A 24,707-nucleotide genomic window follows, 5' to 3' on the forward strand; every position below is an offset into this window, starting at 1 on the left:
TCTAAGCGGGCGCTGCGGTGGAGTAGCGATCAAGCCTGCCTGCGAGCAGTTCACCTGATTCAACCCCAAAACGGACTTCCAGCGGCGTTCCCGACCCCGCAGTACGCCTTCCGCGCGGCTTGCGGTTGGGGGGCCTGTAGGGGACACCCGAGCCTTCGTAGGGAGGTGTTGCAATCCCGCGCAAGGGCCTCCGACTCCCAGACACTCGCCACCTTCCGGCACCCTGGGGAAGGCCCTGCACTTCCCGACCCTTCCCTCCCAGCAGCCCGCCGAGCCACTACACTTGGCCGCGGCAGCGCTGACGTCACCGCCCCACCTCCCCGCCTCGCGCGGCTGTTCCCGCCCCGCCCCCTTTCCCGGCGTGCGCCGCGGCTAAAGCTCCTCGCCCTCGGCTTCTGCCTGTCGCCCCAAGATGGCGGACACAATGAGCCGGTTACGCGCTACTTGCCCCTGAGGTGGCTGTGAGGACCAACGATCGGCGAGGCTCCACAGTCCAGGCAGAAGATCATCGTCCAAGCAGGAGGAAGGGGAGGAGGCGGCCCAACTGTCGGCCGACTTCTTGCTAGCCGCCGGCGCGGCGCCGGCCCCGCCTAGTTGGCCCCTCGGCAGCCCGCCCGCTCGCCGCCGGGCCCCGCCCCGGCCCTGCGCCGCCGCTGCTTTCCCCTGCCGCCGCCATGAAGCTGACCGACAGCGTGCTGCGGAGCTTCCGCGTCGCCAAGGTGTTCCGCGAAAACTCGGACAAGATTAACTGCTTCGATTTCAGCCCCAACGGCGAGACGGTCATCTCGAGCAGCGACGACGACTCCATCGTGCTCTATGACTGCCAGGAGGGCAAGTGAGTGAGGCGGAGGCCCTGGGCCCGGGTCTCAGTCCCTCCCTTCCTCCGGTGGCCCAGCACTGGTCCCTCGGCCCGCCCTCCGCCCCGACTTCAGCCCCCGGCCTATTTTGCACGCGTTCCTCACGGGGCCACTTCCACCCCGCAGCCGTCCAGGAGACCTTTTATTTTTTCGTCTTCTAAAAAAAAATTGCGATAGTCATAATAATGGCATTATTATTTGTATGTCTAAGGTCTCGTTAGAGCGCTATGTATCGCTTGCCAAACCCCACCTTGACCTTGACCTTTAAACGCCCGGTCCGCCCACCCCGGGCCCAGCAGGTAGCGTTTTCAGCTCCTCGGGCTCTCTAAGGTGCTGGTCGTCTCCGGCCTCGACGCAGGACTGCAGGGGCTGCTCTTCTGCTTCCTTCGGCAGCTCTCTTCTTCTGCCCTCTCCGCTGTGACCTCGATTCCTCCCTGGCACTCCGCCCATCCCCTGCCCCTCAGCTTCTCGCGACCTTTCTGCCGTCAGGCCGCATGGGTTGCAGTTCTTAGCTGTCAGGGTTTATTTGTTGTGCCTCTTTGAGCCCCCTTGCTTTTTCTTCCTGTTCCTAGGCTTTCTCTTACTCCGTCAGAATCGGTGCCCACGTTCATAAGTGAACTTCTCAGCAGTAACTAAAACTTCATTTTTGCCACATACAAACGAACTTTGCCGTCCCATCCTGACCTGAATGTGAGCTTCCGTTAAAACAAAGCAAGCATCGTAGAACAATTTTGGGTTTCCTTTCATCCTTTTTTTAAAAAATTATTACACATGTTGGTCCACCTTGAATTCCAGTTCTGACCACGAAACTTCGATGTTGCCGCCAAGTCATCTGGAGACCCACCACACCTGCATCTTTTCGAAAAACCTAAGCACAGCATTTTGCCTTTTTCCCTGAGGGGGGTCCTTGGCAGCCCCCTCACCGCACGCCTGTGCACTTGCAGCTCCTTGGAGCCAAAACTAGCTTAGATTAAATCGTTTTACCCTCAGTCCCTTTCCCCAAGAAGGCTTGCTGATGTTTGGTTTAAATGGGTGGCCTCTGGTTTTGTCAGGCTTGATTTTGTTACTTAGTAGTAACACATCTTGTTTTTTTGAGATCTTGGGTTTTTCTCTACCTTCTCCAGCTGTTTCTTTTGCCTTTTTTTTTAAACTGGTATCTTTCTTTGGAACGTGTCTTTTCATTTGTGAATTTGATTATCTAGTTTGGGCTGAGCTAGAATGGTATCCCCTCCCCCCAAGTTTTCTCCCACTGGGGCTGTGAGAAAGTATTATGTAACTGGCTCTGGATCTGCCTGCAGTATGTGGCAGGGTGGTCTGCAGTGGTGGTCCTAAGGAAGAGGGAATTGTTAGCCGGGCAAATAGTTTGAGTCAGTGTTACTCATTTAGTAGGTAGATTTCTGTCCTGGTCTGGTCACTTGAATCAGTTTAGAAGAGGAAGTAACATTTAAAGGTATGGTAGTAGCGCTGGAGTTGTGGAGTCCTGGAGAAGTAATTTGAAGCTGGCTTGCATAAAACGTTTAGTGCTTATGCACAGATTAGAACCTCTTCCCAGAATATGAGGATGGAGATATATATCCTCATTTTTAAAAATGAAGGTTGTGATAACATCTCTTTGCAGTTTGTCCCCAAATTTGGCATAATTTCTATTTGAGAAGTATAACCTTGACATGAGTCTGGCCTTTTTTTTTTTTTTTTTTTTTTTTTTTGAGACAGTTTCCCTCTCGTCACCCAGGCTGGAGTGCAGTGGCACGGTCTTGGCTCACTGAAACTATTGCCTACCGGATTCAAGTGATTCTCCTGCCTCAACCTCCTGAGTAGCTGTGATTACAGGCGCCCACCACCATGGCCTGCTAATTTTTTGTATTTTTGTAGAGATGGGGTTTCACCACGTTGGCCAGGCTGGTCTTGAACTCCTGACCTCAGGTGATCCACCCTCAGCCTCCCAAAGTATTGGGATTACAGACATGAGCCACTGCACCTGGCCAAGTCCTGTCTTGTTAAAAGTAAAATGCAAGTTTTGTGACATCAGGCAATTTATTGACTCATGTAGCATTTTTACGTAATTACAAACTTAGAGAAAGTTGCAACAGTGTTTCAGAGAACTGCCATATGATTCAATAACTGGTTACATTTTCTGCATTTGCTTCATTACTGTATGTAAATATTTATATATACTGTGTGCCTCCCCCCAACCCTTAAAGTTGAAAGTATCAAGCCCCTTTATCCCTAAACACTTCAACATGGATTTTCTTTCCTTCTTATTTTTTCCTGAGACAGAGTCTCACTCTGTGACCCAGGCTAGAGTGCAGTGGCACAATCTCAGTTCACTACAACCTCCACCTCCCGGGTTCAAGCAATTCTTCTGCCTCAGCCTCCTGAGTAGCTGGGATTATAGCACACCCAGCTAATTTTTGTATTTTTAGTATAGAGAGAGGGTTTCACCATGTTGGTCAGGCTGGTCTTGAACTCCTGACCTTACGATCCGCCTGCCTCTGGCTCTGAAAGTGCTGGGATTACAGGCATGAGCCACTGCACCCGGCTCAACATGGATTTTCTAAGCACAAAGACATTCTTACATAACCAGAGCACAATTGTCCAAATTAGGAAATTTAGTATTGATAACAATACTACAGGGTATGCTCTTTTGAGTTTTCTCTGGTCAGTTAATTGTGACCTTGTTTCATTATGGTATGTGGTGAAGGAGTGGCATAGTAGGAGAGAACTAGGTTCTAGTTTTGCCTGCGATTAGGTATGTGGCGTTGGTCAAATCTCTTCTCTGGATATTAGACAACCTCTTTAGCTTCTATTCTAGGCAGTAATGTGATGAAAAATTTTGTCACTAGTATAGGTCAAACCAACCTCAGAAGAAAAGAAGTATTTCCTTAGAAGGCATAGTATTGTATCTTTTTTTTTTTTTTTTTTTTTTGAGATGGAGTTTTGCTTTTATTGCCCAGGCTGGGGTGCAATGGTGGGATCTCAGCTCTGCAACCTCCACTCCCTGGTTCAAACAATTCTTCTGCCTCGGCCTCCTGAGTAGCTGGGATTACAGGCATGCGCCACTGTGCCTGGCTAGTTTTGTATTTTTAGTAGAGACGGGGTTACTCCATGTTGGTCAGGTTAATTTTGAACTATGGACCTCAGTGATCAGCCCTCCTTGGCCTCCCAAAGTGCTGGGATTACAGGTGTGAGCCACCCCGCCTGGCCAGCATGGTATCTTTATTAGATGACATTAATGTTAGAATTTGGGAGTTTGGGCCGGGCGCGGTGGCTCACACCTGTAATCCCAGCACTTTGGGAGGCCAAGGCAGGTGGATCACGAGGTCAAGAGATCGAGACCATCCTGGTCAACATGGTGAAACCCCGTCTCTACTAAAAATACAAAAAATTAGCTGGGCATGGTGGCGCGTGCCTGTAATCCGAGCTACTCAGGAGGCTGAGGCAGGAGAATTGCCTGAACCCAGGAGGCGGAGGTTGTGGTGAGCCGAAATTGCGCCATTGCACTCCAGCCTGGTTAACAAGAGCAAAACTCCGTCTCAAAAAAAAAAAAAAAAGAATATGGGAGTTTGAAAATGGGTAAAGCAAATTTTGTATGCTTAGTATTTTCTAGTTTACTGGTCACTTAAATTTTCTTTATAATGGAGTTCACGCATTGAGAGATATTTCAGCTTGGAAGAATATAAAGGCTGTTGTTTGTGGTAGGTGAAGCAAATTACTCAAAGTGAAAACTTAGTAGTATTTTCCTTGTTGATGCTTGATCACCAGAATTATAGTTTCAGGAGGGAAGCTTACCAAAATATTTGAAAAATGTCGTGCATGTACTTTGTAAGAACCACAAATAGATGCAGTACAACATAATCTTGCTTTCATTTAGGAAATGAGGCGGGGTGAGGTGGCTCACACCTGTAATCCCAGCACTTTGGGAGGCCAAGGTGGGTGGATCACCTGGGTCAGGAGTTCAAAACCAGCTTGATCAATGTGGTGAAACCCTGGCTCTACAAAAATTGCTGAGTGTGGTGGCGGGCACCTGAAATTGCAGCTACTCAGGAGGCTGAGGCAGGAGAATGTCTTGAACCGGGAGGCAGAGTTTGCAGTGAGCCGAGATTGGGCTACCGCATTCCATCCAGGGGAACAGAGTGAGACTCTGTGTCAAAAAGATAAAAATGACATTAGGAAATGAAATGAGGTAATAGATTGCTGTTATTAGAAAAAAAAAAAAAAACTCAACTTAGTGTTTTTGATAAATTTGAGACAAAGAGGCCAGATCTAACTGAAATCAGAAATTTTCCTTACACTATTCCCTTTTAACTCATCAGGTTAGAGTTTGCTCTTCATGTTGTCTTTTTTTTTTCCTTTGAGATGCTCTTTTTGCCCAGGACGAAGTGCAATGGTGCTATCTTGGTTCACTGCAACCTCCACCTCCCAGATTCAAGCAATTCTCCTACCTCCGCTTCCCAAGTAACTGGAATTACAGGTGCCCACCATCACACTTGGCTAATTTTTTTTTTTTTTTTTTTTTTTAGTAGAGATGGGATTTCACCATGTTGGCCAGGCTGGTCTCAAACTTCTGACCTCAGGTGATCCAGTCACCTCAGCCTCCCAAAGTGCTGAGATTACAGGTGTGAGCCACTGAACCCGACCAGGTTCTGTCTTTATGACTGTAGATGGGATGAAGTAACTAGTATAAACTTCTTCCACTGGTAGAAGCAAAGTCAATAATCTAGAGAGTAAGTATACAGCCACACATTCAGCCTCCCTCACTGGTTACCACACAGTAACCCCACATCACAACCCCAGAGAGTGGACTTGGCAAAGTAGCCTTTGCTGATCTTTTTATTGGTGAAGTATTATATCAGTAAAGGTAAGAATGTGGAAAATCCAGTGCATTTGTAGTGAGAAATCTTTTGGAAATGGGTTTCATATGGGGAAGCCCTCGACCTCACTTTAGCAAAAATTGAAAGTGCAAACAATTGACTTAAAGACTGCTTGAGTCATGTGATTGTTTAGCATCTAGATTCTGAGAGTTTTTTTTTTTTTTTTTTTTTTTTTTTTTTTTTTTTTTGAGACGGAGTTTCGCTCTTGTTACCCAGGCTGGAGTGCAATGGCACGGCACGATCTCGGCTCACCGCAGCCTCCGCCTCCTGGGTTCAGGCAATTCTCCTGCCTCAGCCTCCTGAGTAGCTGGGATTACAGGCACGCACCACCATGCCCAGCTAATTTTTTGTATTTTTAGTAGAGACGGGGTTTCACCATGTTGACCAGGATAGTCTCGATCTCTTGACCTTGTGATCCACCCGCCTCGGCCTCCCAAAGTGCTGGGATTACAGGCTTGAGCCACTGCGCCTGGCCTCTGAGAGGATTTTTACATTGAGAGGGTCAACTTTCCTTTTCATAAATTGGAACTCTTGGTAAACATTGGTACAGGATTTATGAAATCCTTCTAAAGACCTAAATGTAGGACATTGTGTTTAAGGCTTTCCTGTTTTCTCAATTGGTGCATATTGGAGAGTTGTTTTAGCATTTGAATCTAGATCTACGTAGATATTAAGGTCTCAAATTTTTTTTTTTTTCTTTTTTGAGACAGAGTCTCGCTCTGTCACCCATGCTGGAGTGCAGTGGCATGATCTCAGCTCACTGCAACCTCCGCCTCCCAGGTTCAGGTGCTTCTTGTGCCTCAGCCTCCCAAGTAGCTGAGACTATAGGCAGGTGCTACCACGCCCCGCTAATGTTTGTATTTTTAGTACAGATGGGGTTTCACCATGTTGGCCAGGCTGGTCTTGAATTCCTGACCTCAGGTCATCCACCTACCTCAACCTCCCAAAGTGCTGGGATTACCGGTATGAGCCACTGTACCTGGCCTCAAATTTTTCTAACTTAAGCAGTATGTGTTTAAGTTTTTGGTTACAGGTTCTGCTGAGATCAGTTTTAGCCTTGCTCTTCCAGGTTCTGTAGAGGGAGACATTTAACGAGCTTCAACAAATGGAGATTGATAACCTCTAACTTGGAAATGTATGATTTTATTTTTTTATTTTTTTTTGAGGTGGGGTCTTCACTGTCGCTGAGGCTGTATTGCAGTGGCATGATCTCAGCTCTCTGCAACCTCTGCTTCCTGGGTTCAAGCAATTCTGCCTCAGCCTTTCGAATAATTGGGATTACAAGTGTGCGACACCACACTCAGCTAATTTTTGTATTTTTAGTAGAGATAGGGTTTCACCATGTTGGCCCAGCTTGTCTCGAACTCTGTACTACAGGTGATCTGCCTGACTTGGCCTCCCAAAGTGCTGGGATTACAGGTGTGAGCCACTACCATCCAGCTGGAAATGTATGATTTTACATTTAAGTAAAAACAAAGGAACTATTTAGCTGGTTTTGCTAGAGAAAGTTAGGCTTGCCTTCTAAAAGGCTCAACAAGTGCTTTTGACCTGTAGGATAGGAAGGATGGGTATCTTCTGCAAGAGCAGGTTACATTGGCAAAGGCAAGCAGTTTTGCATCTGGTTTCAGTTTTGAGAAATGACTGCCATCTTGAAAAAAATAAAAGCTTCTTTCTAAATGGATGTCTTAAGAAAAGTTGGGCCTCTTGGGTTTGACATATTCTCATAGCCCTCTTTGTTGTAAGTTAGGACTTGTTCTGTGTGCCTTTTTCCCCAAGTAGATGTACAACCATGCATCAGTTAATGATGAGGATCATTACATGATGTTTTTGTTGCACCAGCATCATAGAGTGTACTTAATGCAAACCTGAATGGTATACACACCTAGACTACATGGTATGACCCATTGCTCCTAGGCTACAAACTTGTACAGAATGCTACAGTACTGAATACTGTAGACAATTGTAATATACTGTTAACTGTGTATGTAAACATAGAAAAGGTACAGTAAAAATAAAGAGTATAAGGGATTTAAAAAATGATATATAGCCGGGCGCGGTGGCTCACGCCTGTAATCCCAGCACTTTGGGAGGCCGAGGCGGGCGGATCACAAGGTCAAGAGATCGAGACCATCCTGGTCAACATGGTGAAACCCCATCTCTACTAAAAATACAAAAAACTAGCTGGGCGTGGTGGCGCATGCCTGTAATCCCAGCTACTCAGGAGGCTGAGGCAGGAGAATTGCTTGAACCCAGGAGGCGGAGGTTGTGGTGAGCCGAGATCGCGCCATTGCACTCCAGCCTGGGTAACAAGAGCGAAACTCAGTCTCAAAAAAAAAAAAAAAAAAAAAAAAAGAGGGAGGGCCGGGCGCGGTGACTCAAGCCTGTAATCCCAGCACTTTGGGAGGCCGAGGCGGGTGGATCACGAGGTCAAGAGATCGAGACCATCCTGGTCAACATGATGAAACCCCGTCTCTACTAAAAATACAAAAAATTAGCTGGGCATGGTGGCACGTGCCTGTAATCCCAGCTACTCAGGAGGCTGAGGCAGGAGAATTGCCTGAACCCAGGAGGTGGAGGTTGCGGTGAGCCAAGATCGCGCCATTGCACTCCAGCCTGGGTAACAAGCGCGAAACTCCGTCTCAGAAAAAAAAAAAAAAAATGATATATTCGTTGTATAGAGCAGCTCCATTATAATCTTATAAGACCATTATCCCATGTGCTGACTGTTGGTCAAAATGTCGTTACATGGCACATGACTGTATTTTTTGTCAAAGCTTACTTTTGAACACTAGTAAAGACTGAATTGAATCCCCAGATTTACTTGTACTTCGTAACTAACCTTGCTATTAGGTGTTCTGAAGTAAAAGTCTTCTTCAGGTGGCTGTTGCTTGAGTGTTGTTTTTTCCCTTTTGGAAAAAATTGTTTCTTTCCAGTGTTAGAACTTACCAGAAATCCTCACCTTTGCCACATCATTCAAGTTGTTCTCTTTATATGGAGATCCCAGATTTTGATGATGGAGAATTTTCATGATTTTCTGTCTCTATTTCCTTATCAGACCAAAGAGAACCCTGTACAGTAAGAAATATGGTGTGGACCTCATCAGATACACTCATGCGGCAAACACAGTTGTTTACAGCTCTAACAAAATAGACGGTAAGCAAGCCTCCTTTTTAGGAAGTTAAGGTCATAGTTTCCTTAGTTAAAATAAATAGTTCATGTAATCTTTGTGATTACTTCTGTTTTGCCTATAGTTACTTTAGTTTAAATATTTTCATATAATGTTAGTAATGCTAATTACATTGTTTTGACTGAGGGAATGCTGGAAGCAAGCCATTAGCACTTTTGAAGGACTTGGGAATGAGTGTTTAAGTCTCTAGTTTAGAGTTGGGAATGGAAAAAGGAAGCAACTAATTGTATTTATGATTTGTACTTCCTAAAACTTCAAAGAACACTTTTAAATCTGGGCGTGGCTTGTACCCGTAATCCCAGCACTTTGGGAGGCTTTGTCGGGTGGATCACTTGAGGCCGGGTATTTAAGACCAACGTGGCCAATATGATGAAACCCTGTCTCTACTAAAAATACAAAAATTAGCCGGGTGCAGTGGTGTGCGCCTGTAATCCCAGTTACTCAGGAGGCTGAGGCAGGAGAATCGCTTGAACCTAGGAGGCAGAGGTTGTGGTGAGCCAAGATTGCACCACTGCACTCCAGTCTTGGTGACAGAGCAAGACTCAGTCTCAGAGAAATAAAATAAAAAAATAAACAAAAAATAATAATAAAAAGAATACTAACATGAAAATAAGTGTTACAGTTCAGTTACCAAGATAATCTGTTAACTTAGGACTTATCTTGAGAAATCTGTTTGGAGGCCAAGGTGGGTGGATCACCTGAGGTCGGGAGTTCAAGACTAGTCTGACCAACATGGTGAAACCCCATCTTTATTAAAAAAATTTCACCCTCCTGAGTAGCTGGGACTACAGGCATGTGCCACTACGCCTGGGTACTTTTTTGAATTTTTAGTCGAGACAGGGTTTCACTGTGTTAGCCAGGATGGTCTCAATCTCCTGACATCGTGATCTGCCTGCCTTGGCCTCCCAAAGTGTTGGGATTACAAGTGTGAGTCACCGCAACCAGCCAGGATTATTTTTTTTTAAAAACTTAGTTCACTGATTTACTGATGATCACTTCATATTTTGCAGTAAGATTTTTTTTTTTTTAGGCCAGGCATAGTGGCTCATGCCTGTAATCCCAGCACTTTGGGAGGCCAAGGAGAATGGATCAGTCAAGCCCAGAAGTTTGAGATTATCCTGGGCAATATGGCAAAACCCCATCTCTACAAAAAATACAAAAATTAGCCAGATGTGATGGCACTTGCCTGTAGTGCCAGCCACTTGGAAGACTGAGGATGGGAGGATTGCTTGAGGTCGGGAGGTCTAGGGTATAGTGAGCTGTGATCACACCACTGCATTACAGCCTAGGTGACAGAGCGAGGCTCCGTCTCAAAAAACAAAAACAACAAAAAAGAGATTTTTGTAATGTCATTCCACAAGGATAGCTTACACTGCTATTTGGCTGTGCCTGTCTTAGAGCAGAACAAGCAGAAGTCCTTTTCTCTTTCTTTTTTTTTTTTTTTTCCTCTTTTTTTTTTAAATGAGACTCTTCTGCCTGTACTTGAGTTTTAGTACGTATATCATTTTTACTTTTCATGCCTCTATTTCAGAAGTGGTTTTCTAAGGAAGCAGTGTAGTTGATGATTTGGACAAGAATGTAAAACCTTAGGATCCTGAGGAAACATGTCTATGTGATCATCTGAATGACTGGTTTATTTCTTCTGTTGGGCTGTTTTACTGTGTGATTAAATGAGGATTCTGCAAATGTGGTACAAGATGAGGCAAATGTGTGGCACTTGTAGCTTTGCTGCCAGGCCTCTGCTGTGAGGATGTCCCCATGTTCCCTTTCCTGTCTCAAGTGCATCCTGAAGAGTTCTTCCAGCGCTCCGTTTCCTTTTGCCTGATTCCAGGCTGAGGTAGTAGTTTGTACAGTTTGAGGGTCTACGATACCACCCGGTACAGGAGATAACTGTACAGGCCACTGCCTTGCCAGGAACAGCGCGCCAGCTGCCAAGTGGGGCTGAGAGGATGGCGTCGCCCTGCTCATCTCTGGGAAATCAGGTAATGGGGAGGAGGTCTTTTTCTTCTTAGGACAGGTGAGTCATTGTTAGCAGTAGAATAACCAGAAATACTTTGTAGTTATCATTCAAGAAGTTTGAAGATGTTTTCAAGGAAAATTGGGTAGTGTTCAAGTTATGGAACATACAAATATCCCATTCCCCTATTCCCCCTCCCAAATTAAACGCCCTCTTACTAGAAAGCACCTCTGTGAACCCCTGAGATGACTTGATGCTTTCAACCCCTTTATTCCTGTGTTCTGTTAGCCTTCAGAATGTTCTTTCCATGCTTTTCTTTCTGCATTTTGGCACCATATTCTAGCTGCTTCTCAACAATTTTTCCTTATTCCTAGTCTTTTTAAGGGGATAATACTTTTCTATTTTGCAGTTTTATTCTTTATGGCACTTCATTTCTCTACCGCCACCATCTTTTTTGTTTGTTATTCTTTCAGATAGAATCATTTGGTTTTTTAAGAGTGTGTGTCTTACTTTCCCCAAGCACAAATCTCTGATTGTTCTTTTCTCTAATATTGTCAAAATCTCACTGCTATTACTCATTGGTGTAAGAATTTGATTTTTTTAACGTCTTAAGATCTTAACCCAGACCTCGATATCACTTCTCTAACTTTCTTCTTCTTCTTCTTTTTTTTTTTTTTTTTAATTTTCTTTTTAAAGATGGGGTTTCACCATGTTGACCAGGCTGGTCTTGAACTCCTGACCTCAGGTGATGCACCCACCTCGGCTTCCCAAAGTGCTAGGATTACAGGCATGAGCCACCACGCCCGGCTCTTTCTTTTGTTTATTTTCGTTGTAATTTGTGTATCCAATTAAAGAATTCAAATATGTTGGGGTTGGATCAACACACTGATGGAGAACTCTAGATAAAAACTGCTGCCAGGGTTCAACCTGATCTTCAGTTTAATTGCCATGGCTGCTCACCTCTTTGAGCCTGTTTACTCAACAGCCACGTATTTTTTCTTTAAGGTTTGCCATTCTGTGGACACTAGACCAATATCTAAAATTATTGTTTGTGCTTTTTTGTGGGGTTTTGTTTTTGTTTTTTGTTTTCGCCAGGGTACATTTGCAGGGCAAGTTGCATTGTAATTATGAAGAAGCCAAATTGGTAATAAAAGGTGATTTCAGACACTGTTTTCTATTCTGTCAACTTAAGAACTCTGCTTTTGAGTTAGGTGAAATCTACATGCCCACTCTTCAGCTGCAAAGTAGAATTATTCACCATTATTTATTCATGCCTTGCTTGGGATATAGGATACAATGGATTCTTTGACCTTGTCTTTTCAAGATGAAAATGCAAAGTAAATTTCTTTTAAATAGTATGATATCATCATACCTTTTTTGTCTTTTTACAGATACTATTCGTTACTTGTCCTTGCATGACAACAAGTACATCAGATACTTTCCTGGACATAGCAAAAGGTAAGACCCACGTATTATAGAAGCAGATAGTTCTTTTATCCCTTAGGTTACCCAGAGAATAGAAGGCTAGAGAGATCTTCTTAGTGAACTGAAGCTACTTCCTCACTACTGTTTGACATTCTTCTTCATCTTCTTTTAAATAGTCAACTCGTAAGGCCGGGTGCGGTGGCTCAAGCCTGTAATCCCAGGATTTTGGGAGGCCGAGGCGGGTGGATCACGAGGTCAAGAGATGGAGACCATCCTGGTCAACATGGTGAAACCCCGTCTCTACTAAAAATACAAAAAAAATTATCTGGGCATGGTGGCACGTGCTTGTAATCCCAGCTACTCGGGAGGCTGAGGCAGGAGAATTTCCTGAACCCAGGAGGTGGAGGTTGCGGTGAGCTGAGATCTGAGATCGTGCCATTGCACTCCAGCCTGGGTAACAAGAGCAAAACTCCGTCTCAAAAAAAAAAAAAAAAAAATAGTCAACTCTTGATTTACTGAGGTTGTAGAGGTGCAGGGATAGGTGTTCAGAGATAATTCAGTTAAAATATAACTAGGCCTGGCACGGTGGCTCACGCTTGTAATCCCAGCACTTTGGGAGGCCGAGACAGGTGGATCACTTGAGTTCAGGAGTTTGAAACCAGCTGGGACAACATGACGAAACCCCCATCTCTACTAAAAAGACAAAAATTAGTTGGTCCTGGTGGCAGGTGCCTGTAATCCCAGCTACTCAGCAGGCTGAGGCAGGAGAATTGCTTGAACCTGGGAGGCAGAAGTTGTAGTGAGCCGAGATCGTACCACTGCACTCCAGCCTGGACAACAGAATATATATTCTAGTTATATAAATATATACATATTCTAGTTATATGTATAAAACTATAAAAAATAATGTGGATTAAAGATATTCAGTGAAAACCTATGTAATAAAAATTAGATTTGGCATTTAGGAATACCAAATCTCAGATATCCCTTAATAAAGGACTATTTGTGTTTATGAGGTCTTCCAACATATATGGCCCCTATTTCAGCAGGCTCCTACATAAAAATGTTCCGTTTGAAGATCTTAACGAGGATGCAAAAGAAAAGTCCTTTTTTCAAAATCCAGAAGTTTATTTCATATATATATATATATAATTTTTTTTTTTTTTTTTTTTTTTTTTTGAGACGGAGTTTCACTCTTGTTACCCAGGCTGGAGTGCAATGGCGCGATCTCGGCTCACCGCAACCTCTGCCTTCTGGGTTCAGGCAATTCTCCTGCCTCAGCCTCCTGAGTAGCTGGGATTACAGGCACGTGCCACCATGTACAGCTAATTTTTTGTATTTTTAGTAGAGACGGGGTTTCACCATGTTGACCAGGATGGTCTCGATCTCTTGACCTCGTGATCCACCCGCCTCAGCCTCCCAAAGTGCTCGGATTACAGGCTTGAGCCACCGTGCCCGGCCCTATTTTTTTTTTTTAAGATGAGGTTTCACCATGTTGATCAGGCTGGTCTTGAACTTCCGACCTCAGGTGATCCTCCCGCCTTGGCCTTCAAAGTTCTTCGATTACAGGCATGAACCACCACGCCCGGCCCCTTTTTCTATATTGTAATGCAGGTTGCTTCTCCCTCTTCTTCACCCCAGTACCCGTTACTGTTTTCTCTAATTTTTCAACTTTTGTTTGAATGTTAAACACATTTTCCCCTGAATAATATTTTAATCACTTGGGGGATTTTTTTCCTGTGTACATTTTCAAATGTATGGTAACCCAGGATGGTTTTGAATGGTACGGAGCCCTGACAGGAGACGGTATGAGAACCTCCTGTTAGAAGTTGCACTTCCAGGCGTGGTGGCTAATGCCTGTAATCCCAGGTCTTTGGAAGGCCAAGGCGGACAGACTGCTTGAGACTAGGAGGTGGAAACCAGCCTGGGCAACGTCTCTAGAAAAAATACAAAAATTAGTTGGGAGTGGTGGTATGCAGCTGTAATTTCTGTTACTCGGGAGGCTCAGGCACAAGAATCGCTTGAACCTGGGCTACAGAGGCTGTAGTGAGCCAAGGTGGCGCTACTGCACTCCAAATGGGTGACTGAGTGAGACCCTGTCTCAAAAAAAAACAAACGAGCAGGCCATTTGTGTTGCTGAAATATGGTGGTAGCCAGTGGTTACTGTAGTTTCAGACAAATGATGGCTCATGATAAGTAGATGTTTTTGCTTGTGTGTATTCCAGTTAGTGTTCCCAAATGTACTATTTGTAATTAAGAGTTGATGCAGTTGTTTCAGATGCTTTCCAATCTTCCCAATTATTCAATCTCTTGACCTCTGATTTTTGAGAAATGACTTAGTCCCTCCTTTTATGAGAAAATCAAGGCTACTCACAAAATGAGTTCTTTCAGTTGAGTGTGGTGGTTCAGGCCTGTTATCAGCACTTTGGGAGGCTGAGGTGAGAGGATTGCTTGAGCCTGGGAGGTCAAGGCTGAGTGAACCATGATTGTGCCACGGTATCCACCCTGTCTCCAGAAATAAAGTTCTTTTTAAACATCTATCCTTTCCACCTAAATTCCTCTCTTCCTTGGAATCTTTTCCTTGAGAAAGCAGTGGCCTTTCTTTGACAAAACAAACATTCCTCTTTCTGTTTGCTTCCATCTCCTTAATTGCCCTTTTCCTTGATCCTACAAATTTACTTGGTCTTATCTTAAATCTACTTATTGACCTTACAACTCACTTCTTTTCACTACCAAACTTGGAAGAATGATCTGCACATTCTCATCTCTACCTCTTCACACATGTTCACTGTTGAAATCATTTTTACACTTGTCCCAGAGTCATCTATGAGGCTTTATCCAAACCTTTTTCCTTCATTCCCTGCTGCCTCTAGTTTAAACCCACTGTTTTAGTCTTTGCTTGGTGCTTAACCTCTCAGTACACTTACTTTCCTGTGGCAGGTGACTTTTCCCATTTTAGTTCCATTCTTGTAATTCTCGGCCTCTATTTTGACTCTAAAGTAAACAAATACTCTATCCACTCTCTTTGTGATTTTCTGTCTCCATCACTGATTTTATTCATTCACCTCCATTCAGGTGGCTTCCCAAATCAGTATTTTTAGCTCATGTCTGTTACGAATTTCAGACCACCTTCCACCTGCAGGTTGGTTGGTTTGTTTGTTTGTTTGAGATGGAGTCTCGCTCTGTCACCCAGGCTGGCATGCAGTGGTACCATCTTGGCTCACTACAACCTTTGCCTCCTGGGTTTAAGTGATTCTTCTGCCTCAGCCTCCTGAGTAGCTGGGATTACGGGCGCACACCATCATGCCCTGCTAATTTTTGTGTTTTTGTTGACACGGGGTTTCACCATGTTGGCAAGCTGGTGTTGAACTCCTGGCCTTAAGTGATTTGCCTGCCTTGGCCCCCCAAAGTGCTGGGATTACAGGCGTGAGCCACCGTGCCTGGCCCCCACCTGCATGTTTGTTTGTTTGTTTGTTTGTTTGTTTTTATTTGTTTTTGTTTTTTGAGACCAGAGTCTCGCTCTGTCACCAGTGTAAGTGGTATAGTGGTGCCATCTCTGCTCACTGCAACCTCCGACTCCCTGATTCAGCTATTTTCCTGCCTCAGCCTCCCGAGTAGCTGGCATTATAGGCGCCAACCGCCGTGTCCAGCTTATTTTTGTATTGTTTTTTTTTTTTTTTTGTAGAGACGGGATTTCACCATGTTGACCAGGTTGGTCTCGATCTCCTTACCTCATGATCTACCCGCCTTGGCCTCCCAAAGTGCTGGAATTATAGGCGTGAACCACCGCTCTCAGCCCCACCTATGTGTTTTATACACATCTGTGTAGCTGTCTCTTCTGTGCCTCTACCTTACAGGTCCAATACTCTGTACATCGTCATTATTTTCTTTGGACCAGCTCCTCTCTGTCTTCCTCCTGTTTCTTCTTCTCTGTCTCTTCCAATTCTGGCTCAAAGCATCTGTTGTCAGTTCACTTTTCTTTCCTTGTCATCATATCCAGTGATTTGTTAAACTACTTAGTTCTACCTAGGTTTAACCTCATATGTCACTTTCCTCTGTGTTCTCTGCTTTGCTTCTGCCCTGGCTCATGCCCTCTGAGGTAAATTATTGTTAGCTTCTGATTAATCATCCCGTCTCTTACCTTGCTTCACAACCTCCCTCAATGGTTCTCTACATTTTCCTTGCTCCTTCCCCTTAGAGTCAGGTTCTGCCCTTTCTGGCTCTGACCCATTTTCCCAGCATTTTCTTCTACAATTCCCATTAAGGTGAACTCTGAGCTACTTCTTGAACATGGGCCTTATGCCTTCCTGTCTGGCACCTTTCAGAAAGGTGTCTGTCTCCCTTTAAATCCTTTCCACCTCAGATGTTGTATCTTCCAGAAGCCTTCTCTGGTTCTCTTGGAGTCGTGTGGACTGGACAGTTAAGCTTCCTTTTAGTCAGGGTCCTTGCATGTGTTCTGCTCATTGTTCATGTGTTCCCTATACTTCTTAGCATAGAGTCTTGTACCTTCTCTGAGCTCTTGGGCTGAATGCCATAAAATTACATGTCCACGTGTGTTCTGCTCATTCCGGTCTTTGTTTTTTTGAAATGGTTTCTTGCTCTGTTGCCCAGGCTGGAGTGCAGTGGTGCGATCTCAGCTCACTGCAGCCTCCGCCTCCTGGGTTCAAGCGATTCTCCCACCCCAACCTCTTGAGTAGCTGGAATTAGAGGCACATGCCACCAGGCCTGGCTAATTTTTGTATTTTTAGTAGAGACAGAATTTCACCATGTTGGCCAGGCTGGTCTCAAACTTCTGACCTCAGGTGATTCACCTGCCTCAGCCTCCCAAAGTGCTGGGATTATAGGCATGAGCCACCATGCCTGGCCTGCTCGTTATGTTTTATTACCTCCTCAGCATTCCCAGGAAATGTTAGCTTTTAACAATATCTTTTAAAATTTTAAGTTGAGGATTTGGTACAGATGTTAGTTGAGTTATATTGGAAGAAAATGTTTTTAAGTGAGTGCCTCTTGAGGGTATATCTACAAAAGGGGACCATATCAGGAATACAGTTGCTGTTAGCATAGGCTTGTGGTTCTCCAGGCGAGGTACCTGTAACAGTAGCCTCACCCATCACCTGGGGGCTTGTTAGATTCACAGACCCCAACTCAGACCTACTGGAGTAGAGGCTCTGGGAGTAGATCCTAGCAATCTGTTTCAACCTACCCTTCAGGCGATGCTGATTGCTGATGCCCCTCAGGTTTGAGAACATCTATATAGTCCTCAAACATTTGATAAGGAATCCTGCTTTTGTGTTTTTTGTTTGTTTGTTTGTTTGTTTGTTTTGTTTTGAGACAGAGTTTCGCTCTTGTTACCCAGGCTGGAGTGCAATGGTGCGATCTTGGCTCACTGCAATCTCTGCCTCCTGGGTTCAGGCAGTTCTCTTGCCTCAGCCTCCTGAGTAGCTGGGACCACAGGCACACACCACCATGCCTAGCTAATTTTTTGTATTTTTAGTAGAGACGGGGTTTCACCATGTTGACCAGGATGGTCTTGATCTCTTGACCTTGTGATCCACCCACCTCGGCCCCCCAAAGTGCTGGGATTACAGGCTTGAGCCACCACGCCTGGCCGCTTTTGTGTTTTTTTAAGTGAGATATAGTCTACATACTGTAAATGATTCCTTTAAAAATGTACAATTCAGTGGTTTTCACTATATTTGCAAAATTGGACAACTTATTGCCATCGTCTAACTTCAGAACATTTTTATCACACCAAAGAGAAACCCCATACCCATTAGTAATCACTCCCCCAACCCCTGGGAACCACTGATCGACTTCTGTCTCTATAGATTTGCCTGTTCTAGACATTTTTTTTTTTTTTTTTTTTTTGAGACGGAGTTTCGCTCTTGTTACCCAGGCTGGAGTGCAATGGCACGATCTCGGCTCACCGCAACCTCCGCCTCCTGGGGTCAGGCAATTCTCCTGCCTCAGCCTCCTGAGTAACTGGGATTATAGGCACACGCCACCACGCCCAGCTAATTTTTTTGTATTTTTAGTAGAGACGGGGTTTCACCATGTTGACCAGGATGGTCTTGATCTCTTGACCTCGTGATCCACCCGCCTCGGCCTCCCAAAGTGTTGGGATTACAGGCTTGAGCCACCGTGCCCGGCTGTTCTAGACATTTTATGTAAATGGATCAGTTAATATCTGATCTTTTGTGCCTGGCTTCTTTTAATTATTTAGCATGGTGTTCCCAAGGTTCATCCATGTTGTCATGTGAAGCAGTACTTTATTCCTTTTTATTGCCAAATCCAGTGTATAGATAATAGCACAATTTGTCTGTCCATCCATTAGTTAACATTTGGGTTATTTCTATTTTCTGGCTATTATGAATAATGCAGCTGTGAACATAGGTGTATATTTTTATGTGGATATATATTTTCAGTTATCTTGGGTAAATACCTAGGAGTAGAATTTCTGGGTCATATGGTAACTCTGTTTTTTTGGAAAAACTTTTCCAGAGCAACCGTACCATTTTTTACATTTCCATTAGTAATGTATGAGGGTTCCAATTTCTCTACATCCTCACCAACACGTGTTATCTCTCTTTATTATAGCTGTACTAGAGGTTGTGGAGTAGTAGCTCATTGTGGTTTTGATTTGCATTGGAATCATATATTTTAATTTTGTAACTTTAAATTGTTGGTTTTTTGTTTTGTTTTGTTTTGTTTTTTAAATTATACTAGTTGTCTTTGATTATTCCAGTTATGGTTGTGGTATGTGTGTTTTAGTGTGTTTCTTAAAATGGCAATTTAGGGAGAACAGGCTATATATATATATAAAAAAATATATCTTTATATATATATATTTATTTATATATATAGTAGCCAGAGTGGTTTAGAATTCACATCCAATTTTTGCTAATATTTTGTGTCACCTCCTATTTATCTCAATGTATTGCAGGGTGGTGGCCTTGTCCATGTCACCTGTGGATGACACTTTCATTTCTGGGTCTCTTGATAAGACCATTCGACTCTGGGATCTCCGATCTCCTAACTGCCAGGTAATGGTACCTCACCGTTATACTTTTTGAGCATTTTCCGTGGTAGGCACTGTAATAAACTCTACCTCTCAATGAAGGGAGAAAACAATGGTTTCATTCTGGAATCCCAGGGTCTTTTTAAACTTTGGAGAAAATCTGTTTTCCTAGTTGGTAGCTGCTAAGCAAATACTCTAATCAGATTGCATTGTTCTGTGTGGCTTAATGGGCTTTTTTGTTTGTTTTTTTTTTTTTGAGTCTTAATCTGTTGCTTGACTGGAGTGCAGTGGCACGACCTTGGCTCACTGCAACCTCCGGTTCAAGTGATTCTCCTGCCTCAGCCTCCCGAGTAGCTGGGACTACAGGTGCGCACCACCACACCCAGCTAATTTTTGTATTTTTAATGGAGACGGGGTTTCACCATGTTGGCCAGGATGGTCTTGATCTCTTGACCTTGTGATCTGCCCACCTCGGCCTCCCAAAGTGTGAGATTACAGGTGTGAGCCACCATGCCCAGCCGTTTTTTGTTTGTTTTTGTTGTTGTTGTTGTTTGTTTTTTTGAGACAGTTTCACTCTCCTTGGCCTGGCAGTGGCTTGATCTCAGCTCACTGCATCCTCTGCCTCCTGGGTTCAAGCAGTTCTCCTGCCTCACCCTCCCGAGTAGCTGGGATTACAGGCATGTGCCACCAGTCCCAGTAGCGACGGGGTTCACCATGTTGGTCAGGCTGATCTTGAACTCCCAACCTCAGGTGATCTGTCTGCCTCAGGCCCCCCTCCACAATGTGCTGGGATTACAGGCGTGAGCCACTACCATGCCCAGCTGGCTTAATGTTTTCAAAAGTGTTCCTAGAACTTTTAGCTTCAAGGAATTTATTTTTATTTGAACTCTGTCTATAATGTTGTGTAGATAGGGGTGATCAGAAATTGTTGTCTGGAGACCTGTTCTATGAAAGTTTCATTTTAGTTCTATCGTCGCTGTTTCTTTTTTTTTTTTTTTTTGAGACGGAGTTTCGCTCTTGTTACCCAGGCTGGAGTGCAATGGCGCGATCTCGGCTCACCGCAACCTCCGCCTCCTGGGTTCAGGCAATTCTCCTGCCTCAGCCTCCTGAGTAGCTGGGATTACAGGCACTCGCCACCATGCCCTGCTCATTTTTGTATTTTTAGTAGAGACGGGGTTTCACCATGTTGACCAGGTTGGTCTCGATCTCTCGACCTTGTGATTCACCCGCCTCGGCCTCCCAAAGTGCTGGGATTACAGGCTTGAGCCACCGCGCCCGGCTATCGTCGCTGTTTCTATTCTGTAGGTAGGCTGATATATGTTCGTATGCCTTTCTTAGTTTTCATTGGGAAAAGTAAATTATGTAGTGGTAAGGTTCTCGATTCATTTTTTTTTCCCCCATTATACTAGCAGTCTTTGATTGTTCTAGGTATGGTTGTGGTATCTGTGTTTTAGTGTGTTTCTTACTTCTTTTCTTTTAGGGCCTCATGCATCTTCAGGGGAAACCAGTTTGTTCTTTTGATCCAGAAGGGTTAATTTTCGCTGCAGGTGTCAACTCTGAAATGGTCAAACTTTATGACCTTCGTTCTTTTGATAAGGTAAATCTTTGAATCTTTGAGCTATCTTAATGTTATGGAAGTTTTAAGGGTGAAGTAGACATGCAAGAGCCTTTTCTTTTCTTTTTTAGGCAGAGTTTTGCTCTTGTTGCCCAGGCTGGAGTGCAGTGGTGTGATCTCAGCCCACTGCAACCTCCACCTCCGGGTTCAAGTGATTCTTCTGCCCCAGCCTCCCAAGTAGCTGGAATTACAGGCATGTGCCACCACGCCTGGCTAACTTTTTATATTTAGTAGAGATGAGGTTTCACCATGTTGGTCATGCTTGTCTCTTAACTCCTCACCTCACATGATCCACCCACCTCAGCCTCCCAATACAGGCATAAGCCACCGCACCTGGCCCTGTAACAGCCTTTTCTACGAAAGGAAAAATATGGTAGATATTAGAGAGTGGCAGAGAAGTAATTCATTCTCTGCTTTCCTTAGTCAAACAGGAATCTAAAGGAATAGGATGGGAATTGGCTCGGGCAGAAGAAATAATTAATATGCCTTGGGCCTGGGGCTACTTTTTTTTTTTTTTTTTAAGACGGTGTTTCGCTCTTGTTACCCAGCTGGAGTGCAATGGCATGATCTCGGCTCACCGCAACCTCCGCCTCCTGGGTTCAGGCAATTCTCCTGCCTCAGCCTCCTGAGTAGCTGGGATTACAGGCATGCGCCACCATGCCCAGCTAATTTTTTGTATTTTTAGTAGAGACGGGGTTTCACTATATTGACCAGGATGGTCTCGATCTCTGGACCTTGTGATCCACCTGCCTCAGCCTCCCAAAGTGCTGGGATTACAGGCGTGAAACACCATGCCTGGCAAAGGGCTACTATTTTTTATCTTTTGCAGGGGCCATTTGCCACCTTTAAGATGCAGTATGATCGAACTTGTGAGTGGACAGGACTTAAATTCAGCAATGATGGCAAGCTCATCCTCATTTCCACCAACGGCAGCTTCATTCGTCTCATTGATGCATTCAAAGGAGTGGTGATGCACACGTTTGGGGTGAGCTGACAGCCTTCGAGCATGACTGTTTCCATGCTCATACTTCCTGTGCTAAGAATTATGGTAGCTGGTTGGTAGAGACCAGCAGTTACTCTTGACTTACTGATGAAGGCATGCACTTGCATTTTCTTCCTGATCATGAACTTACTTCACTTGGATTCTGTAAATGTTCATTTCTCACCAAGTGACCCAAGTTTGGTATTTAGATATAAAATAATTAAAATAATTTCCTAACAATAAAGTTTTCTTGCCCCCTTGAGTACACCTGAATACAGAGTTGAGGGTGGGAGTGGATTATAAAGGATGACAACCGCATTTGGAAGCTTGGTGGTTTAGTACATGACAAGAAAAGTGTTTCATGGAAAGGAATGTGCTGAGTCAGTGTTTGTAGGCAGCTGTTTTTATAGATGGCCCTGTAACAACAAAAGAACTGCTCTGTTTTGTTTTAGGGTTATGCCAACAGTAAAGCTGTCACACTGGAGGCTTCATTTACTCCAGACTCTCAGTTTATTATGATTGGTGAGTTTCCTTTATCCCCTGTGGGGGTTATTTTTCTGGTACTATATGCATTTCTTTGTTTAAATTATTAACTGAGACATTATTATTATTATCTGTTTAATAGATATTCTCAGATTTCTGTATAGCACATTATGCCAAGGACATAATGTCTTTTAACTGCCCTGACTTTGGAGTTCTGTACAGAGAACTGGCATTAATGTTGGTCTTCTCTGGACCAACATTTGAGTTAACTCTACAAGCACTACCTTATTAGTAATACTAATGTCCTGGTACAACCCAACATTCAGTCATATTAGGGGGTGCCTGTTGGTAGGGTAATGGTATTCGGCCCCTTTTTTAGATGAGAAAACTGAAGTTAAAGCGGAAGTGACATGCCTGTGAACAAATAGCCAGAGTCAAGATCAATTTTAAAGTGTCCTTCCTTCACTGCCTCTCCTCCCTCTCAGTTTTGCTTCAGGGATGGGTCCTGAAGTTTGGCCTGTCCTCAGACCTCAATCCATGTCTCGTCTCCAGTTGTCTTTGTATTGTGCCTTGAACTGTTAGATTTTCCTTCAATATTCTCTTTAGGTTCAGAGGATGGCAAGATTCATGTCTGGAATGGAGAGAGTGGTATAAAAGTAGCTGTGTTGGATGGTAAACACACAGGCCCAATTACCTGTTTGCAATTCAACCCCAAGTTCATGACTTTTGCCAGCGCATGTTCCAACATGGTATGTGAACAATAAGAGGTGTCTGCCACCCAGGGACCCTTTCCAGTTGGGGTAGTGGGTGCCTCAATAAGCACAGCAAGCTGTGTTGTACATAGTTACATTATAGCCATCCAAGTTCATGTTTCCCAACTGGTGGTTTCCCTATTTCACCTCTTATTATTTGATCTCTGGCTGGGCTGGTCTTGTCTTTCATTTTTCTTTTTTTTTTTTTTTTTTGAGACGGAGTTTCGCTCTTTTTACCCAGGCTGGAGTGCAATGGCGCGATCTTGGCTCACCGCAACCTCTGCCTCCTGGGTTCAGGCAATTCTCCTGCCTCAGCCTCCTGAGTAGCTGGGATTACAGGCATGCGCCACCATGCTCAGCTAATTTTTGTATTTTTAGTAGAGACAGGGTTTCACCATGTTGACCAGGATGGTCTCGATCTCTTCACCTCGTGATCCACCCGCCTCGGCCTCCCAAAGTGCTGGGATTACAGGCTTGAGCCACCGTGCCCGGCCCATTTTTCTTCCTAGAGGTGATCTGGAATCACCTTTGAGCTCCAAGGAGATCATAGGCCAGTTTTTGCCCTGGACCCTAATTTTAGGTCCAGACTACCTGGGCTACACTTAGCAACTTTTTTGCTTCTTAAAATACTCTGAATCAGTCTTTTGTGGTTTCAGTTTTTCATTCCTCTTGGTTTACGCCAAATTCCCAGAACTTTCTATAGTTGGTCATAACTTACCAGTTAGAATTAACTGCAGGCCCTTGTCTCTTCCTAGATAATAACTAACAGAACAAAGGATCAGTGAGTCTCAGCTCCAGTTTTCCCTGTGATCTCCTAAATCTGCATGGGCATTCGGCGATGAGACATTATCAGAGTTGGTTGGTCAGGAGGGAGGGCCACCAGAGCCATTGGAATTGGTCACATTTTTGCTGTGGGGTGGGATGTAAAGAACCCTTGGTAGTGAGGAAATGCTTGGCTTTGTTTTTAAGTTGATTTATGTTCTTCTAGGCCTTCTGGTTGCCCACCATTGATGACTGACCCTGATGCTGCTCGGCTATTTCTGTACAGTGAGGGGGCCAGCAGGAAGAAACTCAGAGGGGACTGAGATAGTAATGGGATTGGATCATTTGATTGGGCTGGAGAACATCCTTTCACATGGCCTTCCCATCAATGTGCTGTACATCTGCTCAAAAGGAAATAATTACTTTGCTGAGCGTCTTCAAAAGGACTGTTGGTGCAACAGACTCAATTGGAACTCAGCTTTGTTACTTGTCCCTGCACCAAGCTCTGCTAGAGGAGTGACCAGCTCACGATTTGGTATAGTGGGGCTCTCAAGACATCTTCAATTTGAATGTACATGCTGCTGAGGAGCCAGTGAAGTCATCAGTTCTGCACATCCTTTCTCCTACCCCTCAACTGCATGGGAAGCCACAGTCCTGGTTTTAAAATGCTTGGGCAGCTCAGTGCCCCTTGCCCTCACCCTGCATGTCTTGTTACTGGGTCTCCCTGTGTACTTGTGGCATTATCCACAACCATCATGTTTCTTAGGTGCCAAACATTTACAGAAACGTTTTCATATA

The 24,707-nt window shown here is 44.3% G+C and overlaps 1 protein-coding gene across 1 annotated transcript; it reads left to right on the forward strand.

The window, feature by feature from the left end:
• The first annotated feature begins 365 nt into the window (after positions 1-365).
• Positions 366-24,707, forward strand: WDR82 (WD repeat domain 82). Its single transcript, XM_039477424.2, has 9 exons — positions 366-835; positions 8,784-8,881; positions 12,264-12,330; positions 19,241-19,340; positions 20,796-20,912; positions 21,760-21,915; positions 22,365-22,434; positions 23,002-23,144; positions 24,136-24,707. Exons 1-9 carry the CDS (start codon positions 675-677, stop codon positions 24,163-24,165), a joined length of 942 nt encoding a protein of 313 aa, XP_039333358.1. The 5' UTR covers positions 366-674; the 3' UTR covers positions 24,166-24,707.

Source organism: Saimiri boliviensis, chromosome 8 (genome assembly GCF_048565385.1).
Source record: "Saimiri boliviensis isolate mSaiBol1 chromosome 8, mSaiBol1.pri, whole genome shotgun sequence".
Taxonomy (NCBI): Eukaryota; Metazoa; Chordata; class Mammalia; order Primates; family Cebidae; genus Saimiri; species Saimiri boliviensis.